The sequence below is a fragment of the Dryobates pubescens genome, chromosome 10, assembly GCF_014839835.1.
Source record: "Dryobates pubescens isolate bDryPub1 chromosome 10, bDryPub1.pri, whole genome shotgun sequence".
Taxonomy (NCBI): domain Eukaryota; kingdom Metazoa; phylum Chordata; class Aves; order Piciformes; family Picidae; genus Dryobates; species Dryobates pubescens.
Window position 1 is genome coordinate 8,391,104 of NC_071621.1, and position 26,488 is coordinate 8,417,591.

At 38.8% G+C, this 26,488-nt stretch overlaps 1 protein-coding gene across 1 annotated transcript in view; it reads right to left on the bottom strand.

Annotated features, from left to right (window-relative positions):
• Nucleotides 1-26,488, bottom strand: part of GABRG3 (gamma-aminobutyric acid type A receptor subunit gamma3) — a 425,205-nt gene that overhangs the window by 385,007 nt on the left and 13,710 nt on the right. The window contains exon 3 of the mRNA XM_054164712.1: nt 23,393-23,460. Coding sequence (XP_054020687.1) covers nt 23,393-23,460 — 68 coding nt within the window. The remainder of the gene's footprint in view (nt 1-23,392; nt 23,461-26,488) is intronic.

The following is a 26,488-nucleotide window of genomic DNA, read 5'->3' on the forward strand; positions in this document are numbered from 1 at the left end:
CAGAACATCACCAAGGTCCTCTCCAACCGCTTATCTTCAATATGTGCCAAGAAACATACGTCAAGAAACTAATGTGAGCTGTTACAACACACAGTCACCCTCCTAGGTGTTTCCTCATGAAAGGAGTTTCAGCAAAGTCTCATCACAACGTCTGCCTCTAAGACTAAGTTGAAAGTTCACAGAATTTTTTTGGTGCACAAAACAAGGTTTTACTGGGTATTTTTTCTGAGTGTTTTCTAATAAGTAATATTTAATACCATAGGATTTACTCAACATTCACCAGCTCAGCATGTATTTCACTGCTGCATATCAGGCCACAAAACATCAAATAAAGTAAGGCATATGCAAGGGGGAACTTTAGCCTAGTCCCTGACCTCAAAGAAGTAAAATAAATTACCATTGGATGTAAAAGGAGAATAATTATAAGGTCGATATAATTCATTGGATTGCTAATGGGAATATAGAGCAGAGGTACAAACAGTTCTTGCTCTCTTTTACTCTTCTGTCACTTCTGCTTGCAACTTTCCTCTCCCTTCTGTGGCCTTGCCAGAACTATCTCTGTTTTGTCTACTGTGTAAGGTAACAGGGAGGAGGGAAGGAGGATGAGAGGAGGTGGACAGGTCCCCTGGATCTGTCCAGGGTGATCTGAGAAGTCCCTGCATTATTTATAAATTTTAAATATATATATATAGTACATGTATTGTATATTTTGTACATATTCATTGCATTTCATATTCCTAGATTGTAGTTTGCTTGTAAATACAGCTTCATTTGCTTCCAAAACCTTCTGAGTTAGTCTGGCAATTTTTGGTTTGGGGGTTAATTCTCCAAATTAGTTGGAGGGTAAGGAACTACTCTGCAAAAATATAGTAGATTATCAAGAAATGAAGGAGTGTATTATCATGCTTGAGAGCAAGTGAGTAAAAAAATCAACAATAACTTTGACTTTTCAACCTCAAGAAGTCTTCCTGTCCCCCTGCAGTTAAGGCGGCTTTGCTGAGCCTGTCAGTTCCCCCCCTTTTTTCCCACCTTCTGTTTCTGATATTACTCTCCTGTCTACGAAAGTTGTGTTCTGATTTAAAGCAACAGTGCTAAGTTTCATTATTTCTGATTGTAAGGTACTTTAAAGATTTGTTATTTCAATGTTTTTAGTAGTTAAGTTTTAATAGTAAGCATAATGAATAATGGGTACATAGGTATTTAGAGAATAAGTTTAAGTAGAATAAGTTATTCTAGGGGTTCATAGGTTAAGGGTTTTTTTTCTTTTGGTTCAAACCGTCTTTTTTTTGTTTTTTTGTGTGTGCTATAGCATTTCAAGAGATCTCCAGGGAGATGCCCAGGGAGGTGGTGGAGTCGCCGTCCCTGGAGGTGTTCAAGGGGAGATTGGACGTGGCACTTGGTGCCATGGTCTACTTGTGAGGTCTGTTGGGACAGGTTGGACTTGATGATCCTTGGGGTCTCTTCCAACCTTAGTTATACTGTGATCTCTATGTAATATAAGTGAGGGTTGTGGTAAATAGGTTTTCATTTTAAAAAGCATGCGCTTTAGTTAATGTAATATCTTTTTTGTTTCTTTTTCAGAAATTGATTTGATGGTTTAATTTTAACATAGTTCTTTAAGTTTTTAGGAGTTTTTGGTGTTAGCATAAGTTAGGATTTTGATATAGGGATATTATAGAATTTTTTTTGTCTTTGTATTCATAATAGCTTTAAGACAAGGATTATATTTTTTTTTTTTAAATGCATATTTTATAACTTACAGCTTTAGTCATGCCAGCAAGGAAAAGCCAAACCGTTTCAAGATCTGGTAATGTCAATTTTACAACTCAATGCTGCAATCATCTCAGCAGAACACAGCACAAGAATCAAGAGGATGGGGCAAACAGCATTTCCCATGAAATTGAAAATCAGCAGACCTACCTAACACTGATCACAATGACTGTCATGATAATCTGATAGCAAAAGCATCAATCAGAAGCTGATTACACAAAAATGTACCAGAAAACATCTGACTTAGGACTGAATATCATGGTTGCTTAATTGTTGTGTGATTAGGGAACATGTTCACATGGATTTATATGGTAACTCACCAGTTTGTCATAGTTAAATAGTTAAAGGGAAGGTCAAAATTAATTCTAGCACAAAAGACATTTTCATTTTAGGTTATGAAAAAACAAAAAAAGGAGCATTCAGGTATTATGTTACAAGAAAGAACTGTTAAAATGTGTTATGTTCTCAAATTTTCATTTTATACGTGGTTTTAAGTGTGATTTAACGAAATTTATGGAGGATATAAACGTTTTGGAGGTTTTAGTTGGGAGAAATTTGAAAGAAAAACAAACATTAGGCCAAAGTTAGGATCAATAAGACTCAGTACCTTTCCTTAGCAAAAGCAAAGCATCAAGAGATCAGTATGTTATGAGTAGAAATGGATTATTGTGCTATGTTTAATTTTACATTGGGCAGAATCATGAATATTTGGGATGTCATCTCTGACCCAGTGAAGGAGCCTTTTCACTCTGGCTGTTTACCTGCAAGTATTTTCCTTATCTGTGGAGATGGAGCCTGACCAGCTCAACCCTTACACGTCAAGGAGAATCTTGCTGACATTAAACACTTCTATGATTTTTTTACTATCTTAGAAAAAGGCAAAGGGCTAACATTCATACTTTTGAAGCAAATTGTAAAAGACAGTGCTGAAGATCGGGTTTGCTGTATTTGTAGGTCTTTATATCTTAATTCTTGTGTACAATGTGTTCAGGCTAGAACTGGTATGGTTGATCAAGTCTTCTTTATTAATAAGAAAAGGGAAATGTAAGAATTGAAACTAGTAAGATCTAAGTTCTCCTTTAAGAGATCAGGCAAGTAACAAGTTCAAAACTGTAGGATGAAACTTTCTGTCTGAAAGAGGCAACCGTTCTGTTGACCTGTTGACCTGACCTGTTGATCTGACCTTGTAAGATAAGCAGATAGGAATGTGTGCGTGTTACTGTAATGTAGCTGGAAGTCTTGCTATCTTTAACCATGTATTATGCCAGTTGTGTTAGAACAAGCTAATTGGTACAGCTCTGAGTATTGTGTCTTTTATGGGTTACATCAGTCTGTTAGACATGCTGCGTTGCAGAACTTTTGCTTTTGCTGTGTAGTTACTTTTAACTTGCTTGCTTCTATGTATGCAAAGAATGTTAGAAAGGTCAATCACTATTAGAAAATGAAAAAGGAGGAGATGTAGGAGAAGGGCTGGTTTTGGATAGCTTTAGAAGGTTATGTTTAGTCTTTGACTTGAAAAAGAACATAAACATCTTGTGACTGAGGAGAAGGAACTGGGCAGAATTTGGTTGGATGTGTTAAAATATCATTTTGTTATTTTAGCCTATTGTATGCCTTAATTACACGCCAGTAGAAAATAACCAATTAGGATGTGACACATGTGCCTTCTGACAGACTATATAATCTTGCTGTATAACATAATAAACGTCTTCACCGGCTTACATCTTGTCCTGGAAGCTGTGCTTGGGGTGAATCAAACACCTATATGACAACAAAAGTCTTTAAATATGTTTTGTGAATACTTGTCTAGCTTTTTACACACAAAATAACCTATTACATGCCACCTTATCATAATTTCCATAAGTAAGTAGAGTCCAAAATATTAGCTCCATCACAGTGAGCTCTGTTTGACCATCTTAGCTCTCAGTAAGTATAAACTATTGCTTGTTATCCCTTTCAAGGACTAGCAGAGTTTGCCACTGTGTTTCACAAAGGTTTAATGTTAAGAATTGTAGAGAATCTGAGACTACAGTGGTGCAGTTCTTTTGGATTAAGTATACCCAGATATTAACCTAGATTGTGTGGCCATATTCCCAGCTATACACTGGCCTTCCCTGCATCCTCACTCCACCTTCAGAGTGACTCAGTTACCCACCAAGATAAGGCCAAACAGATGGATACTAGTTCATAGTTGATAGCCATCCCCATAGGTAATATGAATACAATGAATAAAATGCTTATATCCAAGCTTGCACATAGGTATGAAAAGGAATATAAGCAGGACCTTGAATTCCTTCTTAGATTTTAGAGGACCATAAGGGCTCTACTAACAGATTTTCTTATCCATTCCCCTGGCATGCCTCTTGTCTTTTCACTCTCATTTCTCATTTTATGTCTAGTCCTAATTTCTCTGTACCCCAAATCTTCAGGACACTCATTCATTAGACTCAGCCATTCCTCAGTCTTTCATGCTCTACAGCATACCCACGTCTCAGTCAGTTCTTCTCACTTCTATTTCATGCAGTCCATCACCCATCACTACTACCCTTAGTCCCTTGCCCATTGCAATCAGGTAACTCCCTCCTCTGTGCTGCTGCAGTGCAGTAAGATCACCAGGAGCACATAGTACTGTTCCTTCACATCAGCTTCAGTAGCTCAAATGTAAGCTCTCCAGGAAATCTCTTACAATGAAACATATGCAACGCAGGTGGAATCTGAGATTTAAGATGCTAAAATAGGTTTTCTCTGCAGAGCATGTGCAAACAGCCTTGGTGGCAGATTTTTCAGGGACAACAGAAGGCATCTCTGACATACAGAAAATGCACCATTTTCTCTCTCTTTCCTCCTCCCCAAAGCCTTAAACCTTAATGTCATTTTATAACAAGTATGAGATAATAATGTTTGAGGAGAGCTGGACACTTGCTCACTTCTGAATGTTAAAAAAATTCTTCCTAGTTTTGTTTCAGAAATAGCCAAATTACTGTCTGAAGCGCTTCTGGCAAAGAGAAGTTTTGTGATGGATAACTTCTGCAGAAAAATTCCCCCAAAATCTTTACAATACTCATTTCAAAATCAGTATTTATAAAGAAAAATCATAGAATCAGTCAGGGTTGGAAGGGAACACAAGGATCATCTAGTTTCAACCCCCCTGCCATGGACAGGGACACCCCACACTAGATCAGGCAGGCCAGAGCCTCATCCAGCCTGGGCTTAAACACCTCCAGGGATGGGGCCTCAACCACCTCCCTGGACAACTCATTCCAGGGCTTCACCACTCTCATGGGGAAGAACTTCCTCCTCACATCCAGCCTGAATCTCCCCACCTCCAGCTTCATTGCACTCCCCCTAGTCCTATCACTACCTGATATCCTAAGTTCCTCCCCAGCCTTCTTGTAGCCCCCTTCGGATACTGGAAGGCCACAATTAGGTCACCTCGGAGCCTTCTCTTCTCCAGACTGAACAGCCCCAACTCTTTCAGTCTGTCATCATTGGAGAGGTGCTCCAGCCCTCTGATCATCCTCCTGGCCCTTCTCTGGACACGTTCCAGCACATCCATATCCCTCCTGTAATAGGGGCTCCAGAACTGGACACAGTACTCCAGGTGGGGTCTCAGCAGAGCTGAGTAGAGGGGGAGAATCACCTCCCTTGACCTGCTGGCCACACTTCTCTTGATGCAGCCCAGGATCTGATTGGCTTTCCGGGCTGCAAGTGCACACTGAGAGCTCCTGTTGAGCTTCTCATCCACCAGCACCCCCAAGTCTCTCTCCTCAGGGCTGCTTTCCAGCCAGTCACTGCCCAGCCTGGATTTGTGCCTGGGATTGCCTCGACCCAGGTGCAGGACTGTGTGCTTGGTCTTGTTGAACCTCATGAGGTTGGCTTGTGCCCACCTCTCCAGCCTGTCAAGGTCCCTCTGGATGGCATCCCTTCCCTCCAGCGTGTCTGCTGCACCACACAGCTTGGTGTCATCAGCAAACTTGCTGAGGGTGCACTCAATGCCACTGTCCCAGTCACCGACAAAGATGTTGAACAAGACTGGTGCCAGGACTGATCCCTGAGGGACTCTGCTTGTCCCTGGCCTCCACTGGGACATGGACCCATTGACATCCACTCTTTGGGTGCGGCCATCAAGCCAGTTCTTTATCCATCTAGTGGTCCAGCCATCAAACCCATGTGTCACCAGTTTGGAGACCAGGATGTGGTGCGGGATAGTGTCGAAGGCTTTGCTCAGGTCCAGGTAAATGACATCAGTTGCTCGCCCCTCATCTATTAATGTTGTCACCTGTTCATAGAAGGCCACCAGGTTGGTCAGGCAGGATTTGCCCTTGGTGAAGCCATGCTGACTGTTCCAAATCACCTCTTCAGTATTCTTCTGTGTCAGTAGTGCCTCCAGGAGGATCTGCTCCATGATCTTTCCGGGCACAGAGGTGAGACTGACTGGCCTGTAGTTCCCTGGTTCTTCCTTCTTACCCTTTTTGAAAATGGGAGTAATGTTTCCCCTTTTCCAGTCTGTGGGGACTTCCCCAGACTGCCAGGACTTTTGGAATATAATAGAGAGGGGTTTAGCCATCTCATCTGCCAGTTCCCTCAGTACCCGTGGGTGTACCCCGTTGGGTCCCATGGACTTGAACACTTTCAGGTTCTTCAGGTGATCACAAACCTGATCATCACGTACGATGGGCAGTTCTTCCTCCTGGTCCCTGCCATTATCTTCCATGACTCCAGGAGTGTGGCTAGAGGCCCTTGCAGTGAAGACTGAGGTAAAGAAATCATTGAGAACCTCAGCCTTTTCCACGTCACTTATGACCATATCAGAAAGACATTCCATTAGATAACAAATTACTAGGTAAGGCTAAAATTATCCACAATTTTCTAAGTAAAACTGATCCTCGCCTGGTTCTCAGCCTAGAAAATACTCATTTGAAACAGCTGGAGATTCAGTCCATGAAAGGCCTTCAGATTCTGCACGAAAATGGAGGCTGAGCCTTGTGAAGTTCAATCAGACACTAAAATAATGAAAGAGAAGCACTTTCACATATACCCAGTTCCTGATTTTGGTTTCCATGTGATACTCGGCATAAACTGGGTTATTTCTTTAGAAGCTGAGCGATTTTTGGCATGTCTCTCTTTTACTTAATTAAGGCTTTTATTACTGGTTTGTTTGTCATTTTATTTAAAGTGTTTTTAAATACCCTTGTAACTTTAGGCTATGGAAAGTTTATGCATGTACAGACTGATATATTAGTAAGAAATAAAAAACAAAACCATAATTAATTAAAAACCAACCAAGCAACAACAACAAAACACCAAACTTCCAGGTTCATGAGACTAAGGAAAGTATGGAGTTTTTTTCTGTGTGAGAAGCGAATTGATGTTTACATTTTTCCTACTAAATAAATTTACCCTCTCAATCTGTTGTTACAGTTTTACTTGCACAATGATGTCAGGAAATGCAGTCTGGAGGCCTGTGACCTCAATGTTGCAGCAGTATCACAAAATCTTGGCTTTGGCATGTTTAAATTTTTGGTCAGAGAATTGTATTTAATATTAAACCCACATGTTTAAACTGGAGCTGGCTGTGGTCTTCATCAGGTTCTTGACTAGGTAGCACTGTAACTGTCAGGATTAACATCATCTGGAAACATGCTAGGTGAGGTTGGATGGGGCTCTGAGCAACCTGCTTTAGTTGAAGACATCCCTGCAGGGAAGTTGGACTAGATGACCTGCAAAGGTCCCTTCTAAACCAAACCAACAATACAGCTGCCAGCAAAGGTACTTCTGTAATGACTTTTGTAATGGAGTCACAGGTAAGCAATCAGCTATTGTGATGAGATTTTTCCTTAATTACCTTTTTATATGTAAGACCCTCGGTGATTCCTGGGGTAAGCTAGTTCTGTGATTTATCGCCTTAGCACCCTTTCCAGCACAGAACTGGAATAAAACAAGTACCTCAGCTCTGTATGTTGATCAATTTTCTGCACAACAGGTAAAGAGCCCAGATTTGGGACAAACACTCCCAACAGTTGTACCAAGTTGATGATTCTCCGAGTACCATCCACTTTAAGAGCGAAACACTTTTACTCCATACTCTAGCTGATGGCTTTTCTGGTGAGGTATTTCAACAGAAATTATCGTCACAGAACTCAGCAAAAGTTTCATACATAAATCTGGTAGAAACCAAAGAACAAATACAGTTTAACACCATTTCCTCTCCTCTTATCACCTGATACTAGAGAGAAGAGACTGACCCCCACCTCACTACAACCTCCTTTCAGGTTATGTAATTTTCAGGTTACATAATACCATCTTAGACAAACTTTTTGGAAACCCAAAGGAAACTCCCAAATAATTCTTTTAATTTGCCTCTTTGAAGCTGCCTAACGTAGCCGTGCCAAAATTTATCTAAAGCTTTGTGTGCTGGTCCAGTTTGGCACGTCCCAAAACATAGGTTTAATTTTATCTTTTTAAGGTATTCTCCTAGGCTCCTTACATTTGTTTTCACTTTCCTTTCTTTATACTATTCTTATATTAGCATCCAGATGGCATAGAAATGCTCATCAGTATTTACATAAATACAGTTTCAGACTCCAGAGAGTCAGAGAACACACTGCAGGAAAAGTATTGAAGACAAAATCAGTACCTTTCAGGTAAGTAGAATTGTACAATCTTGCAGTCTGTTGTTTCTTTCATTGTCTGTGTTTTTTACTGAACTCTACATAATAATGATATCATACATTATAGTATTACACAGAAAAACTCTCGTAATACCTAACCTTTAAATCTGGAAACAGTTAAAGGGAAAAAAAAAAAAAGATATATGCAAGCAGCAGCCTATGGACTAGCATGGATGGACACATCTCCATTTATATTCATGCAGTCAGACATTTATATCAAGTGTCAACCTGGGACCCCAGTGGAATTCAGACTGCAATAGGCATCAGGCGAATCCTTCACTGTTGTACACATCACCTATTTATTTGGCCTCAGCGAGCACAGAAGAAATTCCTGAATCACAGTCACAGAAATATTCAGGTTGGAAAAGACCCTCAGGATCACCAAGTCCAACTGATAGCCCTACTCTGCAAAGTTCAAGCACCAAATCCAAACGACCTTTAAACACATCCAGGGTTGGTGACTCAATCTCAAGCACATTCCAATGCCTGACCACTCTTCCTGTGAAAATTTTTTTTCTAATGTCCAGTCTAAACCTGCCCAGTCACAGCCTGAGGCCATTTCGTCTTGTTGTATGACTAATTACCTGTGAGAAGAGACCAGCACCAGCCTCTTCATAACATACCTTCAGGTAGTTGTAGAGAGCAATGAAGTCTCCCCTCAGCCTCCTCTTTTCCAAACTAAACAGCCCCAGCTCCCTCAGTCGCTCTTCATGACATCTATTCTCCAGGCCTTTCACCAGCTTCATTGCCCTCCTCTGCACTTGCTCCAGCACCTCTCTTGCATTGAGCTGCCTAAAACTGGACACAATACTTGAGGTGTGGCAAATTTACTGGTGTTTCACTTTGCACTCTCCACAATAGTGCAAATTAAAAGAAAATGCAGAATGCAAATGAGAATCTAGTATGTTCTACTACTAAAATGAACTTCAGGTTACTTTGGATATTATTAGCCCCTCAGTGCGGAACAATTTAGGAGAACATGATTCAGACTTACACCTGGAAGAGTTACATTTACTTGGTGAGAGATTAATTTAGCTTTTTTATTGTTTATGCTTCACACATTGCACATAGGTATCATCGTAAGTCAGGAACAAAATCATTGACTACATTCATTGAGGTATCTTATTGAATCACAAGCACGAATGATTGCATGAACTGAATTTATCCAAAACTGTTACTCTCATTTCAAACCAGAGAGGAAAGGCAAGCCTACATTATCCTGACCAAACAATATAGTTTGATGTCTTATCTCAGTGTCTAACGAAGTAATGTTTGCATAATGCATGAAGGCCAATTTAGGAACATTGAAACTGCTTTGCCTTAAAGATAGCCAGATGTTTAGTGAGTATGCCATCAAGTGGCAATTTCATCCAGAGAAATGAAGACCAAGACTGAAGCAGATAAGGAATATTGGAGGAAATTTTTCATTTACATTTGCAGCAGGGAATACCTGCAAACAGCTTGATGATCTCAACTCTTCAATTACTAAAAGAAGTAAAATTAAGTAACTGACATTATTAGACATAAACATTGTTTATTACATGATAATAATCTCTATAAATTGCAAGAATAAAGTCACACCTTTGTACAGTTCACAATTTTGATTGCCTTGTAATTCATCCTCAATCCACAGGCATTCTAAGCAACAAATACAAAGATAATGTGCACACTGCAGCAAATATACCTTGGAGAAATATCCACATGAAAAGCCATTTGAAAGCACAAAACTATCAGAGCCTGATATATGGAGCGTGTGTAAGCAGATGGCAGTGACTTCTTTGTCACAGTTAGCTAACACTTTACCAGATATGAACTATCAGTCAAAGCTCCACTATCCCTTGAGTCCATTAACTTCTGTTTCTAGGATGATTTTAAGAGGCAAGGTCTGAAAACAGATAATTGATTCTTACTCTAAACTATACAGCTGGGGAAAAAAAAATCACAAAATGATGGGAACACATGCCCCTTTTTCTGGTCTGAGAGAGGCATAGCAAACTTCAAGCCTGTGGAGATGAATATGTTCTGGGTAAAAATAAGTTATATGAATCGACTGATAATCAAATTAAAGGCTAGTGTGAATCAGGAGAAGGTGCAGCAGGCAGGAAAGGTGACAAGGACTTACCAGTTGCAGAGTTTACCGGGAGCACAGATTGTACAGAGACAAACTCCTTGCCATTATTGAGCTTGTTCTCCTCTGTATTCAATAAAATTATGAAATGTGGTTTACAGGCTTCTTCTTTTGAAGTTTTTAGTAATCTCTCTCAGGAATGAGGACCAGGAAGGCTGAAATAGCATAGCTGTATTATGAAAAGTTCTCAAAATAGTAGCCAACCACTTTTGTCTTTTCTCTTCTGTTACAGTTCACTGAGATGCATCATATTTATTCTGTTTCTCCCATGCAGTCTTAACAGGCACTTCTGGCTTCACAGAGTAAGATTAATACAGCAGCAAATTACATGACAGTATAATCATTACTGTGTCTATGTTATATACGATGAAATGTTGTCATGACTCAGGGTTTCTCCATTTTTCCAACTATATCTTCTTTATAAAAGCTGGCCTAATTTTCTTCCTTCATACTTGGCCTTTTTAAATCTCAAACCACAAGAGGCACAACAATTCTTTTATTGCAACATTTATTTATTTTTAAATCCATAATTCCTATGGAAGAATACTTACAGAAAGTACCAAGAATTATCCACCTAAATCTGAATCCACCTAAATCAAGTATTCATTCTCTGTGCACGGCCAATATCCGTGGAACTCAAACTGATACAATTATTTAACAACCATTGTCAGTTATGGCAAGTTTTTGTTGGTGCAGTTGGGCTAAACCATCACACTACAACAAGCACTGTAGGAGCTTGATACCTCCATACCTTTGTAAACACAGCCCTAAATTTGTCAGGTCGCAAGTATGACAACGGCATCAGGTTACTATAACTAGATATTTAATACCTCACATGACTAAGTTCCTTAAGCAAAAATCTCTTTACAAAGTATGTCAAAGTAAGTCAGAGGAAGCTAGAAGCAGTTATCCTTGCTTCCAGGTCTCCCAGGGAATACAGTTCCCTAGATAAGCTTTGAACATACATAAGTAGCCTTGGGGTAAGAACAAAAAAAAACACCCAGAAAGGAAGATAGCAGGGTTTTTGGTTTAAGAATCTTCCAACAGCCTTGAGACTTCCATCTCCCAGACCTCTGAATAGTCTTCTTATCTTTGCCACTTCAAACTTTTAAAATAACTTAATAAAATTATCATATTAACATTGAAATAAATGTTGTTATTTTTAATAGATTGACTCCACTAACACCTTACATGTTTAACTAAAACATATCTAAAACTCTATGGTCAAAATTGTCTGCTTCTGTGTAGCATACAAAAAGCTAATAATAGTTACAAAACCACTTTCCTCTCACCAAATTTCTTCTGCCTTCAGGGGTTGTAAATGTAACTTGTGGAAGTAGGAAGAAAGACACAAGTTTCTGGAGATAATAGGAATTTTAAGATTAGAAAACAACTTGTCCAGTACAGTATGTAGCACGACTACCTGTATCTTACAAGCCTAACAAAAAGCAGATGCACAAGGAGAGCTGGAGAGATCATTGAGGAAGAAACCTATGAAAACACACAGACTTTTTTTTTTTTTTTTCATTTTAGATATCAAGCATTTATTTTGGTCTTCGTTTCTGCATAGTCACTCAGCAGAAATACCTTGTCAGTACCAGAAAAAGGATGTCTGAGAGTATTGATCAGCCAAGGAACACTAAGTTCACTAAAACAGTCTCTTGGCAAGGCCTTTGACACTGTCTCACATAACATCCTTGTGAGCAAGCTCAGGAAATGTGGGATAGAAGAATAGACAGTGAAATGGATTAGGAACTAGTTACACAATAGAGTACAAAGAGTGGTGATCAGTGGTGCCATGTCTAGCTGGAGAGCTGTAACTAGTGGAGTCCCCCAGGGATCAGTGCTGGGTCCAGTCCTGTCCAACATCTTCATCAAGGACTTTGATGAGGGGACAGACAGACAAGTTTGCTGATGATACCAAACTGGGAGGCTTGGCTGATACACCTGAAGGCTGTGTGGCCATTCAGCAAGACATGGACAGACTGAAAAGCTGGTGTGATGGGCTACGTCCATCCTGGAAGCAGTGGGGGAGGGTTTGTGAGAGCTTTTGCTCTCCCTGGAGGGTGTTTTCCCCCTGGGAAACTAAATTAGTCTGTTCCACTCCCCCTCCCGGCCCAGCAAGGCTATAAGAAGGAGGATACTGCAGCCATTAGCTCTCTTAGCCTTTGCCTGGACAAGGACTGCTGGTGGCTCCCTGCTTCTCTGCCATGTGGTCAGGCCTGATCCTTCTCCCTGCTACCTCTGTGCCTCTTCAAAGAGACTGGTTTTGTATTCTTGGTTTTTGGTTTTTTTTTCTTCTCATCCATCCTTGTTCCTTGCCCTTGTGAACCTTACCTGTTACTGTTACACATATATATATTGTTTAAAGAAAATTCTTTACCTCTCTACTTCCAAGCTGACTCCAAATTATTTCGTGGTGGATTTGCTCCTTCCCCTTCTTTTTCCTCTCTATTGGGAAGGAGGAGGGGGGAGTGGGAGAAGGATTCTCAGCCTTGCCCCCATCTGAGCTCTTAAGTCCCAGTTAAGGCTCAAACCACCACAGCTGGGCACAGAGGAACCTAATGCAGTTCAACAAGGATAAGTGCAGAGTCCTGCATCTGGGAAAGAATAATAAACTGCATCAGTACAGGTTAGGAGGTGATCTTCTAGAAAGCAGCCCTGCGGAGAAGGACCCTGTAGTCCTGGTGGACAGCAAGTTATCCATGGGACAGCAATGTGCCCTTGTGGCCAAGAAGGCCAATGGGATCCTGGGGTGCATTAAGAAGAGTGTGTCCAGCAGATTGAGGTAGGTTCTCGTCCCTCTGCTCTGCCCTGGTGAAACCCCACCTAGAATATTGCATCCAGTTATGGGCACCCCAGTTCAAGAGGGAAAGGGTTCTATTTGAGAGTCCAATAGAGGGCTACAAGGATGATTAAGGAACCAGAACATGGGCCCTATTATGAGAGGCTGAGAGACCTGGGGCTTTTTTGTCTGGAGAAGATTGAGAGGGGATTTAATAAATGTATATCAATATATGAGGACTGGGTGTCAAGTCAGCCTCTTCTCACTTGTGCCCTGTGATAGAACAAGGGGCAATGGATGCAATCTACAGCACAGGAAGTTCCACCTCAATATGAGGAGGATCTTCCTCACTGTGAGGGTCACAGAGCTCTGGAACAGGCTCCCTAGGGAGGCTGTGGAGTCTCCTTCTCTGGACCCTTCTGGATGCTTTCCTGTTCAACCTGTGCTAGATTCTATGGTCCTGCTCTGGCAGGTTGGTTGGACTCAAAGATCTCCAGGGGTCCCTTCATATCCCTAACATCCTGTGATCTGTAAATTCTCTAAAAAACAACTCACTAAAACTTGTTTTTCAACAATGAGACAGAATGGAAATTATATCCAAATAGATTAATGACAAGCTCTCTTGTAGAAAAAAAATAAGCTACATAGGTTCTTCACAGTTTTATTCATTGTAAGAATGGTGGGAAAATGACAGGCATTTTTCTGATATTTAAATTACACTAATAAATAGTATTCATTCTTTACCAACCACAAATAAAAACCTTAGAGAAACAAGAAGAGTTCTGTGACCCAGTTAGGGATTCTATTGATTCACACTGAATTCAGATTTTTCCTTCCTAACTACTAGGACATTTATGATGCCACTGAAATCACTCTATGCCTTCTGCAGCTGCTGGGTCTGCATTCTCAAAACTTTATACTGTATCATCAACATCCATTTGCTTCTTAGGTAAATCCATTAGTGAAAGAACTAAGGACGACCGAGCTCTCAAAACCATCGTTTGAATTACGTCAATATCATGCAGGAATCAAATAAACAGGTCAACACAAAGTAATTCTTCTTTCAGGGAGCAATCATGGAAAGCCCAAGCTCTAAAATAAAGTTGATAAATGCTTGACCACTCAAAACCTATGTTGATTTAGACAAAGAGACCCCCAATTTATCCTAAAGTAATTCAATATCCTTTGAAGCAATTTAGCTTTTCTAAATTAACTTTCCCAAATGGTGGCAATAAAGAAAATGAATCTATGTAGCACTGGACAGACACTCACTCTAAAACCTAGGTCATGCAGGCCCAAGAAAAGGGTTATTGAGTGGGAGAAATCAAAGCTTAAGAACTGGGATCAGGCTGGAAAGTAGTTTCTTTCCATACTTTGTGAAAACGCCAATTCAATCACTCAGAGATGAAGATACCTGTTAGATACTGTAGCACTATTTAGCTATGGTAAAAGCATTTAGTCCAGCTGGTCTTCAGATCTTTTTATAATGATCATTACTGGGCAGACAAGACATTTCATTCTCCTATATTACTGACAGTAAATTACTCACTAGTTATGCACCTTTTGAGACAATACTAAGGCTAAGTCATCCATACTTGATAATATGATTGAACTATGAGATTACAGACCATCAGACAGATCAGTTCATTACCATAAATTTGTGACAGAAGCTATCATTTCTCCAAGAAGCAAACAGGATTTCCTGCCAACGTAGTAAATTATAGCAGTAAATATTTTACTGCTGAACATCACAGTACACAAGTTTCAGCACACAAAAATGAACATTACACTAGTTCATCCCATTGCACCTCAGATAAGGGCTGCCTGGGCCTTTATCCAAGTGTCTATCCAAGTGTCTATCAGGTAGGTGCCCTAACAGTTACACAAAGTGGGACTGTAGAGCAGATCAAAAGTAGAAGCCGCCAAGATGGGATGTGAAAAAATCAGTCCATGCTCATTTTTTTCCCTCCAGCTTCATCCATTTTACTTAGTTTCACTTTTGAGATTATATTAACCTCTCACAAATTCAGTGGAGAAAAAGGTCATAAACAGACCTAAGTTTCCACATATTACTACTACCTCCCAGAAACATTTTCATAGTGAGGCACTGGCTGCCAGAGCTTGAAGCAAAAAAAAATGAGTCTGTATGTTAGGTGATTTTGATTTATCAGCAAAAATCCATGCAAGTTTTCTATAATTTGTAACTTTTTCATCATGAGTGATCCAAACTTAATGACAGTACATAAATATACTCTAGAGGCAAGAATAGTGGGTCTGTTCTAGCAAAATGCTTAAGTGCATGATTAGGTTTTTAGTCTTTGAAAATGAACACACCCACTCCATCTAAAATTTAATCCAGTGTCACAATTTTGGGTTCTTTCAGAATGGGTTAGTCTAAACACCACCAGGCATCAGATGGGAGTCACCATTCTCAAACGTGAAAGAGGGTCTAGCAGGACTCATTGATAGGGTTTTAAACTAGATGTGATGAGGAAGGAGGAAGAAATCAGGCTTACCTGTGACAAACTGAGGGTCAGCTCACAATGTTTAGAGGGATGTGATCCTAGCATGAACCCTGTTGACCAGACGTGAGCTGGGAACACTGCAGTGCAGTCAAAATCCAGCAGAGGTGAGCTCAGGGCTCTTGAGGCAGCAGAAGCCAGCAAGGAAACTGCCATGAGACATCTCAAGAGAGTCAAGGGGAGGCAGTGATACAGCTGAAGTGCCTCTACATGAACACATACAGCATGTGCAATGAACAGAACGATCTGGAAGTTACTGTGCAGCTAGAAAACTATGACCTGATAGAAGGGACAGGAAAGGAAGCATTGCCCTTTTTGTCAGGAAATGGATAAAGTGTGAGGGGCTGTCCCTGAAGAATAGCCATGAACAGCTTGTTCTTAGTGTCTTGCATTACCTTGGAGAAGAAGCCCATAAAGGAAATATATAGGGCCACACAGTGGAGTGAAAACCAGATTAAATCCAGATTTAAAGTAACTTTGATTTATTATGGGATGATTCATCAGGTTATGTTTCTGTAACTGCAGATGCGCCAATAATAGTTTTGACTACCAAATTAACAGACACGAAGACTAGAAATGTGCAAAAAAATTCAGATTTAATTATAACCTCTGAACAGTATTTTAGGTAAGTCTCCACATCAAGACTACTGTTTAAAATATCTATCATGTCTAGTAGAGAAGCAAAATGAGTATGTAGGGACTTCAAACCTGAAGTTCAAAAAAGCCTATCAGTATATTAAGGGACAAAAAAGAGTAAAGACTGCTTTTATTCTACAACAATTAACTGAATGAAAGGGAAATACAGCATCCATAAAGATATATAACATAGCCTGGAGAGTGGACAAAAAAGAATAAAATACACAAAAGAAACAGTGTATGCATTACCTTTTCAGATTACCTGAGAATAAAGACATGCACACATATCCAGCACATAATCAATTAACAGTTCTATCAACAGGTAAGTACAGTTTATAATCTTGTTTCTCAAAAAGTCTCTTCAACATACTTCCTGTACAGCTCCACTAAAATGAGATTCAAGGCACTAAAACTGTACAGGTGTCAAATTCTTCCTTTAACAGAAACTTGTGCTGCAGTCTTAGGTTCCATACCTACTCAGTTAAGACTACACGTGTGCACACACAAACACACAGACTGATGCTATTGAAATGCAATAGCCTACATAATCCCAGTGTTTACGTTCCTGTCTCAATTTTTTTTTTTCCCTAAGGAATTTCCTACTTGGCGCATTTACATGGTCACACCTCTTCCTGTTCTTTTATACACAAGCCAGTACTACTTATCTGTAGAAAACCAAGCTACCTTAATCCACATTAAGACACGGAACTCCAGAGAGGATTGAGTCAGACAACGGAACTCATTTCAAAAACAATCTTGTAGAGAACTGGGCCAAAGAGCACAGCATTGAGTGGATATTCCACATTCCCTACTATGCACCAGCTGCAGGGAAGATTGAACGTTACAACGGTTTGCTGAAGATCACTCTTAAAGCCATGGGAGGTGGATCTTTGAAAAACTGGGAAAAACACTTAGCACAAGCAACCTGGCTGGTGAATAGTAGAGGTTCAGTGAACCGAGCTAGACCTGCACACTCAGATCTGCTACAGAAAGTAGAAGGTGATAGAGTTCCTGTTGTTAGAGAAAAGAATCTGCTAGGTAAAACTGTTTGGGTATTTTCTCCCTCAGGAGATGCTAAACCTGCCTGAGGGGTGGTTTCAGAAATTCAGTGTATTCCACAAAGAAATTTAACTTTAGCTGAGAGAGTTTTATTTCAGAGTGCTGTACAGATACATCATGCCCAAAGGAAGAATCCATGAGGAATCTACGGTGCATGAACCCTGAGAGCCCTGAGTCAACTGAGAGTCCTTGATCCCTTTTCTTCACTTCATCTGCAACGAGACAAAATGTTTTCTGTTTTCTTGTTTTCTGATTTTCTTGGACTTCTGAATCATTTACATCTGAGGATAGCCGGAATGGACTATGAACTTTACTTACAAAGTGTAGATATTATTTTAGATTGGATGGACAGTACAAACAGCCAATTAAATTGTTTAGAAAGGGTGGATTGTGACCATTTTAGACTATGCCTTTAAGAAAGGAACAGTTATTGGAACTCTCTGGCTGAATGTTTTGGTATAAGAATGAAAACAAAGATATTCTAAATTAATTTCATTGGTAGATTGGTAGAATGCAACTTTAAATTTTAGCTTTAGTTCAGTTTGAATCTCAGTCAGTTCAGTCTGTCTGTTCCAGTCTGCCTGAGCAGTTGTCTTTCCTCTGTGCTGGCAGGAGCTGACCTTGAGCTAACGAGCTAAGAAGATAAGAAACTAATTCTTTGCTTAGCACACGCTTTTAACTAACAGAATTTCCTCCTTAATAATTACCTTCTCTTTCTCTAACCCTTCTTGGGAAAAAAGGGGGGAAGGGAGAGAAGGGGGTATTTTGAGGGGACCCTCCTCACTCAAGGAGGGAAGGTTTTCTGTGTTATGTTCTTTGCTGTATATTTCTGTATATACTGTAAATACTGTAAATTGTGTATATAGTCATCTGCATGTCATCCTCTTTGTAAATATAGCTCTTACCCATTTTGCTCCTCTGACTGAGTTAGCCATGGTTTCTTTGTGGGGGGGGGAGAACTGAACTTTCTCTCACCACCACAACATATTAGAAAGCAACTTAGAAACCTTTGCTGTTGTTGATGAGGACTAGATGGTTGACAAAAACAAACTGAAGCACGGATTTGAATGCAAAACATATTCCTCCTGGACACCATTTTGAATGGGAAGTGTTAAAAAAAAAAAAAAAGACACTAAGAGAGATTAAAACTGAGTGATCAGGAATTCATAATTTGGTTTATGATATAAAACATGGGGGGGTGGGAATTAAAATGAGATTGCAAGTGAATTTTCAAATTTAAAAAAACCACTTAGAAGATTCTTAACAGAAGCATGTTCATTATGATTACAGATGTAACCAAGTTTTTAAATACAGAAAATATTGAAATAATATCTTGTGACAGATATGAATATTGTGCATCCTGCAAGTCAGGATCTCTGATAATGGGAAGTTGCAGATTCCTCTAGCTTCCTTTATGAAGAGATCAAAAGCCAAGATGAAGGGATATACACAGAAAGATTGAATTTAGCTCAGAACATCCATGTGTCATTTACTTTTAAATCAACCAGTTCATGTTTCTTTTAAACCAGTCCAAGCTCACATCTTATCAAGTTTTTTATAAAGGACAGACATAAAGATATTTGTACAATAGAAGGCTTTTTAACAGATAAAATTTTTGAATGGGCATTCAAAAGTTTTCAATTTCATAATACTCATCTAGTATCAATACTTTTTATCATGTCATAACATCATACTCCAAATGCTGAAATTACTTTCTTCTTCAAAGCTATTGCCACTCTATACTACCTCAGTGCATTATTCAGCCTTTTACTTCTTTATTCTTACACAATTCCTATTTCTCACTATTTAACACTAGTTTTTTTCAGACCATGCCCCAAAGAAATATTCCATGTCACAGACAAAGATTCATCACTGCCTATCCAGAAAAGAAGTTTCTACTGGCATCATAAAGATATTATAATTTTAAGTTTTTTGTAGAAGAGCATCTACATTACCTTCTCACCATCACTCTCACTTTTTCCAGAAATCCAGAGGTTCTAAGCAGATACTTTTAAAGCAACTAGGAAATGAATCACTAGCAAGGCCTTTAAGGGTAAGTGGCATAAATCCTCTGCAGGGAATGCAAGGTCAATTCTATATTCCTGTGGATTATGCCATCTTTGTCTCAGAGAACATTACCTTTCCCTTGACTTCAAGCCTTTTTAAAGGCATCCCTAACATTTCTTCCCCTTGTGGCATCTCTAGGCTCCGTCTAAGAGGATTTCTTTTACCTCAGGGCCACAAATATTTACATAAAATTCATCTCAGGTTATCTTTGCTGTAGGCAGGTGTCTGGTAGCAACTTTTTCCTGACTGCTACAGAAATATGTCGTGGGTTAATGCCCATCCTGAAAAAAAACAGGGTGGAGGGCTTGCAGGTGCTTTGCCCTCCTTGCAGGGTGTTTTCCCCCTGGGAAACTGAGTCTGTTCCACTCCCTCCTCCCTGCCCAGCTAGGGTATAAAAAGCAGGACATTGCAGCCATTAGGTCTCCTGGATGAGAGCTACTGCAGGTGCCTTCCTGCTCCTCTGCCACGTGGTCAGGCCTGATCCTTCTCCCGTCTGCCTCCGTACCTCTTCAGAGAGAGACTGGTTTTGTATTCTTCTTCTTTGTCCCCCTCCCATCCATCCTTGTTCCTTGCCCTTGTGACTCTTACCTGTTTTATATATATTTTGTTTTGTTTTGTTTTGTTTTGTTTAAAGAAAACTCTTTACCTGTCTACTTCCAAGCCGACTCCAAATTATTGTTTGGTGGATTTGCTCCTTTCCTTTTTTTCCTCCCTCTCTGTTGGGAGGGAGGAGGGGGGAGTGGGGAGAGATTCTCAGCCTTGTCCTCATCTGAGCTCTTAACTCCCAGTTAAGGCTTAAACCACCACAAAATAATGAGATATTAATATTCATACTCAAGTCTAATCATAATTACAAAAAGGTTATTGGCATCTGAAAAGCTTTGCTGTACAAAATGGGTATTCAACTGAATACCCATTGAATAGATAATTGAAGAAAATTATTTTACTTTCTAGGTTTCACCCGCAGGAAGAAAAGTGCTGATGAGAAGTTATAAGAAAATATACCTGAATAGTTTGATATTTAGAGAAGCTCCACATGATTTTCTCTCATAAGTGCTACAGATTAAGAAAAAAGTGATAGACCTATGGGCTAAGTTTGGAAGTACACAGCAGGGAAGTCCTTGTACATGTTGATGATCTCACTCTTTAAATAGAAGAAATGGAAATCAATGTAATCATCTTTCTTTCTGTTCAATCAATGACCACCTTGCCAAGCTGCCTTCACAAAATAGCTCAGCTTTTAATAATAATTTAGCAGAGGAAAGCTAAAAGATCCAGTCCTGATGAGAAATGTAGCATATGTAAATTCTCGCAAGAATATTCTTTTTTTCTCCCAGAATACTGTTCACTCCTCTTCCTTTGAGAATTCAGTTATATGACAGAAATCAGACTGAAGATGGACCCTTTGTTCCTCCTCTTCTACTACAAGTAAGCTTCAGCTGCTATTTCTGTTGTTTGTGTACCCATGCTTCAGCACCTCACACGCTACATGAAAAACCTTATTTAAATATTTTCCCAATAGTTATTTTTTTATTTTAAAAAAATTTTCTTTTTTTCCTGTGGAGTACCACAGAGCTACTGCATACTCTAGTCAAACAGTTGAAATAACACAAATGTGGGGAAAGTATCTCCTCAATCAGTTCTGCCACTGGAGAGCCAAACTAGTACACAGCTTGTAGGTTTGTGAAGACAACTTTCCATCTTCACTGTAAAATTGAGACTTGAAGCTCATTTCTGCTCTCTCATGTAAGTTTGAATGAACTCCAAAGTATCAGAGAAGAAATGGAGCTTTTGGACAAGTTTGTTACATTTGAGTGCCTAATGTAAATCTCTTGTATTGATAATTAGTTTTGATTCAGTTTCTGTGGGATGTACTGTCCACAAGCATATTTGAAACAAAATCCATTCCTATTCAAAAGTTTAAATACAGCTTTAAGCAGACTGGAGTCCTTAATACTTCAGATATCTACATTTTGTATTTCATCATTTTATTTATCATTCAGCCCTTACAGATTATCAGCTGTAATCAAGAAACCTCTCTGCACCATCCTACCCAGCTAACTATCCTATTAAGTCCATCGACTATCAACAAGATATGGTATGCATTTTTAAAACTGCTATTGTGGCACACCTCTCCATCTTAGTACCATAAGATATCCTGAATTCAAAGTTAAGGGATAAGTAAACTATAATGTTTTGACTGTGCCATAATAATCTTCCAAGAACCACAGGTTCCTTTTATTATTTTTTCCTCTTTCCTACCTAAATTTGTTCTGATCAAACACTTTCTTAATTATTGTTCCACAATTATTTCCAGCACCCCAAAATGCTACTTACAAGCTAATTCACAACAGTAAAGAGCAAAAAGATTAAAAAGACTTTGAAAAGTAAGCATCCTCACTATTGTCACCATTGCTTTTGAACAGAATACCCATTCTTGGAAGATAGATAGACAGACAGATAGATAGATAGATAGATAGATACATACATACATACATACATACATACATACATACATACAAACCAGAGGATCATAAGCAGAATAAATCTTCTGATAAATCATTACCTTGACAAGTCTTTTTGGTAAGCCGTTGAGGAAGGGCAAGATAAATAGCTATTTATTAGTTGAAGAATGGAGCAAGTACTCCCATTGCTTGACATTCAATACTTCACATGAAATATGACCAATACATTTCACACCCTTTGAATATGTGGCCAAGCCGTTGCCAGTACATAATTTGTTCTGGTTTTACTTGCCAAATTTCCCATTGCCAGGGAGCACAGGAGTCCCTGACCACCCAGTAACTGACACACAATCATTTACATTCTCCCATATACATAGGCAAAACCAAACAAGATGAACGACCATCTTCAAATTCAGGAACTTTTGCTTCAAAAATGCAAAACATACCTGCAGTGCCTTTATTAGATTCTAATATCACCATTGTACACAGCAGCCTTTGAATGTCATTGTAAATGAGAGAAAGTAATCACTTTGAAGAGGTTAGTATAAGAGCTTTAACTAAATTAAGATATTAACCAGTCCTTTTCAAGTTGTATAAACCTCAACCTAGTTTACAAAGACAACTATTGTGCTGAATTAAAACTTGAAATTGCACAAGCAGCCATAGCTACATAAACTCAGCCTGCTTTCATATTTATCTGAATGTGTTACTGCAAAACTGACAAAAGTCCTAGAGCTAAGAAGACCTGACGAATTGTTATGTCCTGTAAGATTCATTACTGTCACACTATGACACAGATTCTTTCAGTTTCTCTTCCTTCATACATGCAGTACAGACATATACATATAGTTTCTCGAAACATATTTTAAGGCTAAAGATTGTTTATAACTCAGTGAAAGAAAAATAGCCATCGAAGTGATACTGAATTTCAAGTAAATAGATAGTATGTGTATGACTCTCATTAACTCCACATTATGAAGCTCTGTATATTCAACTGGCTCTTGAAATGTTGATTCAAGAACTTTTATGACAATAGCTTTGATTCATACTTATTTATTCCTGAGATACGTATTTTAGCATTCAAGATCTACCAGCATTTTGTGACAGACAACAAAAAGCACAATATTGCTTGTAGGTTTGTTCCTCTCTTAAAGAGACACAAAAGAGTCATCTGTAAAACAGAGTTATAGCTGAAACCAGAAGTAAATCAGCAATCAAAACAACTTATCCCAGTGGTATTTATTATCTTTTTCAAAAGCTAGTATTGATGCCATTGGCCAGTCACTTACCATATTTATTGATGATACAGGACCAATGCTGTTGACATAAATGTCAACATCAATAACTGTTGGTTTTACTGTGGAGAAAAGAAATAATTTTGTATTATTTTGGAGTAAACATAAGTAACCACTTTAAAAAAATTCTTCACAATAACTATAAAGTCTACTTTTCAGGTAGGACTCCTGAGAAATATGGGTTATAGATTTAACAGAAAAGATTCTTTTCCTCCTATCCAACAGATTGCTATATATTACAGCCTGTACCACTTTACCATCAAGATTCCCATTAATTTAATCAGCAATTTATTAAAGAAACTTTCAGTGCTAAGCACAGTGGCTCAAAGTCAAAACCTATGATAAGTGACATGAAAATAGAAATGATACAGCATATCCTTTTTTTCCCATTATTTCAACACACAAGTCCTTTATCATGTTTGTTCCACACCAAAATATCTTCCTGGATTTTCTCATCTCATCAAGCCCTGAAATCATCCAAACATGGAATAAAATCATTAAGAAATTCATTTTGCTAAACATAAGCAACTGTTCTCCTTTCAATTTACAGTCTTTTTCTTCAGCTCATGTTGACTTTGAAGTCATTAATCTAAAGTTTTTTTAATTAGATTTTGTTTAGTCAATTCAGATCTCTCACAAGACCTTCCATGTTCACAGACTTCCAGAATTAAATAGACCAGGACAAGCTCTATACTCCTTTCTTCAGCTGATGCCCCTAGGATTTATCTTCCTTTCAGCATCTTTAGTGTCATGTAACTGCTTTTATAATTCAGATAGCTTACTGGTGACATAGCCTAACTCTAAAATAATGTCATTCTTACACTGAAAGTCACATTGTTTTCTTTTCTTCATATGCTGCCCTCCTTTTGATGCTGCAGGGTATACATTAACCTCTAAATTGGTATTTCACTTTCCCCATGGTTAGCTGACCCAAAACTAAGTGAGTAAAAAGCCTGATCCAATCTGTGTAGTCAGAACAGGTACAAACTTGTCCCTAGCAGGCTAACAGTTTCTGTTAGACATCTCCCCTTTCCACAGAGGCACCTTCCCTTCTCCATGATCTTCACAGAGCAACTGAAACCACTGAAGTCTCGGAATGATGATGAACTTGGAACATTTTTGCAGTAATCTCCAAGCTCCCCCAGAATGAGGAAATGCATGTACATCAGCCACTCAAAACTCAGAGAGCTTTCCTTGGGAAGCTACAGAGCAAAGTGAGGAACGGTGAAACACCATAGTTCTGTGGGAAGCTTATCTCAGATGAGTAACAGTTAATTTGTCTAAACAAATTCGTCTAGAACAAAACTGAAGATAGATAGGAAACTTCATGTGTAAATACGAATACTTTTGCCTACTTTCCATGCATTTCAGGGTAAATCCTGAGATGCCAAGGAATTCCAAAGTACCTGAAAAATTAGAGGTTTGTGAAAAAAAAGGCAGGCTGGTTTGTCATGTAAGACTTTGGTAAGTACACATCATTAGGAAGATCTAATATTGAAAAAAAAATAGGCATTAAAGTGGTTAAAGATGATAACCATTCTTTCTAATTCCTTAAGTATCACACATTTCTTTCACTCCATATGGTCAGAACATCCAAGATTATTTAAGGTTAAAGTTTCAACTTATCCAAAGTAAACATAACTCTGATCTTCCCTACAGTGAAAGAAAATCTACACTCAGATGAACAAGCACAACTCACTAATGCAACTCTAACTGTACCCAGTTAATAACTAAATAGGAGTCTATCAGCCTCAAAATGAAGTAATAAATGTCATTAGATAGGAACTGGTAATAGTAGAGAATTACAGGTAGCTGTTTTACCAAGACAGCACACATAGAATAAACAGTTTTGATCTTTTTAGGGTTTATACACAAACCTAGCTGCAAGTTCTGGTGAAGATTAATAGAACTAGACTTAGTGATACAAATTGGCATGCAATTGAATCTTGGCAGAATCAGGGACAAAGTTCAGGACCAGAACACAGTGCTTCCACTCCATTTTTGTTTAATCACTGAAGTTAAGCATTTAAATAGATTATGAGATGGTAATTTCTCCTTAATGTGCTGGGCCAAATTCTCTTCTGATTAAAAAAAAAAAAATGAATTAAATTAAGCACTGCTTGTAAATGCTAAAGAGAATTTGGTCTTACACTAAAGCTCTAATCTTGAAACAGGAGAAAAATAAACAGCAGCCACTTCTTAATTAAATCAGCATCTAGCCTCAGACATTTTCAGTGAAATTCAAACACAGAAAATATAAATAAAAAATACAGATAAGCTGTTATATTACTAAAATAAAAAAGAAGGTTCCTTGGAATCATATTTTGATTTCCTAGGCAGAGGGAGAAAATACAATTGTAATATGACTGTATGGCAAATACGTGTTTAGGTTCTGAAAAAAGGTCTGTAGAATACAGTTCTGTTGCATGCGGTCTCTCATGGACATACACAGATATAATCTGGGAGAACCTTCAGGTATAAATTTCAGACTTGTTACCAGTCCTGGAAGAGGCATTAACAAGACAACTTGTAGTGGTTTGATGGTTTAATCCACCCGCACCTATATAAAGCACAGCTAAGCTCAGCCGGAGAAGCGAATGGAAAGCTGTATTTTACAAGCAATAATGAAATGCAATGAATATATATAAAATATACAGTATTTACAATATTGTATAAGAATTTACAGGAAAGAACATAACACAGATCCTCCCGAGGAGGATCTCACCTCGGGTTCCCCCCAACTGCTCTCCCCCTTCTCTTCTTGTCCAGTTAATTAGACAAAAAAGGAGAGAAAGAGAGAAAAGGATATTAAGGGAATTCCTGACTTCAAAGCTTTGTTAGAGAAAAACTAGTATGCTTGTCTTATCAGTCTCAGGCCAGGGTCAGCAGCATGCACTCTGGCCAAGAAACAAAAGACAGACTGAGACAGAATGTAAAATTCATAAAACTACATCCCAGTGATCTACCAATGAAATTCATTTAGAATCAATCTTTGTTTTCCTTTTTACACCCAAACATTCAGCTAGAGAATTATGCAGCTGTCTTTTCTTGAAGGCACAGCCTAAACTGCCACACAACTAAATCTGTTTT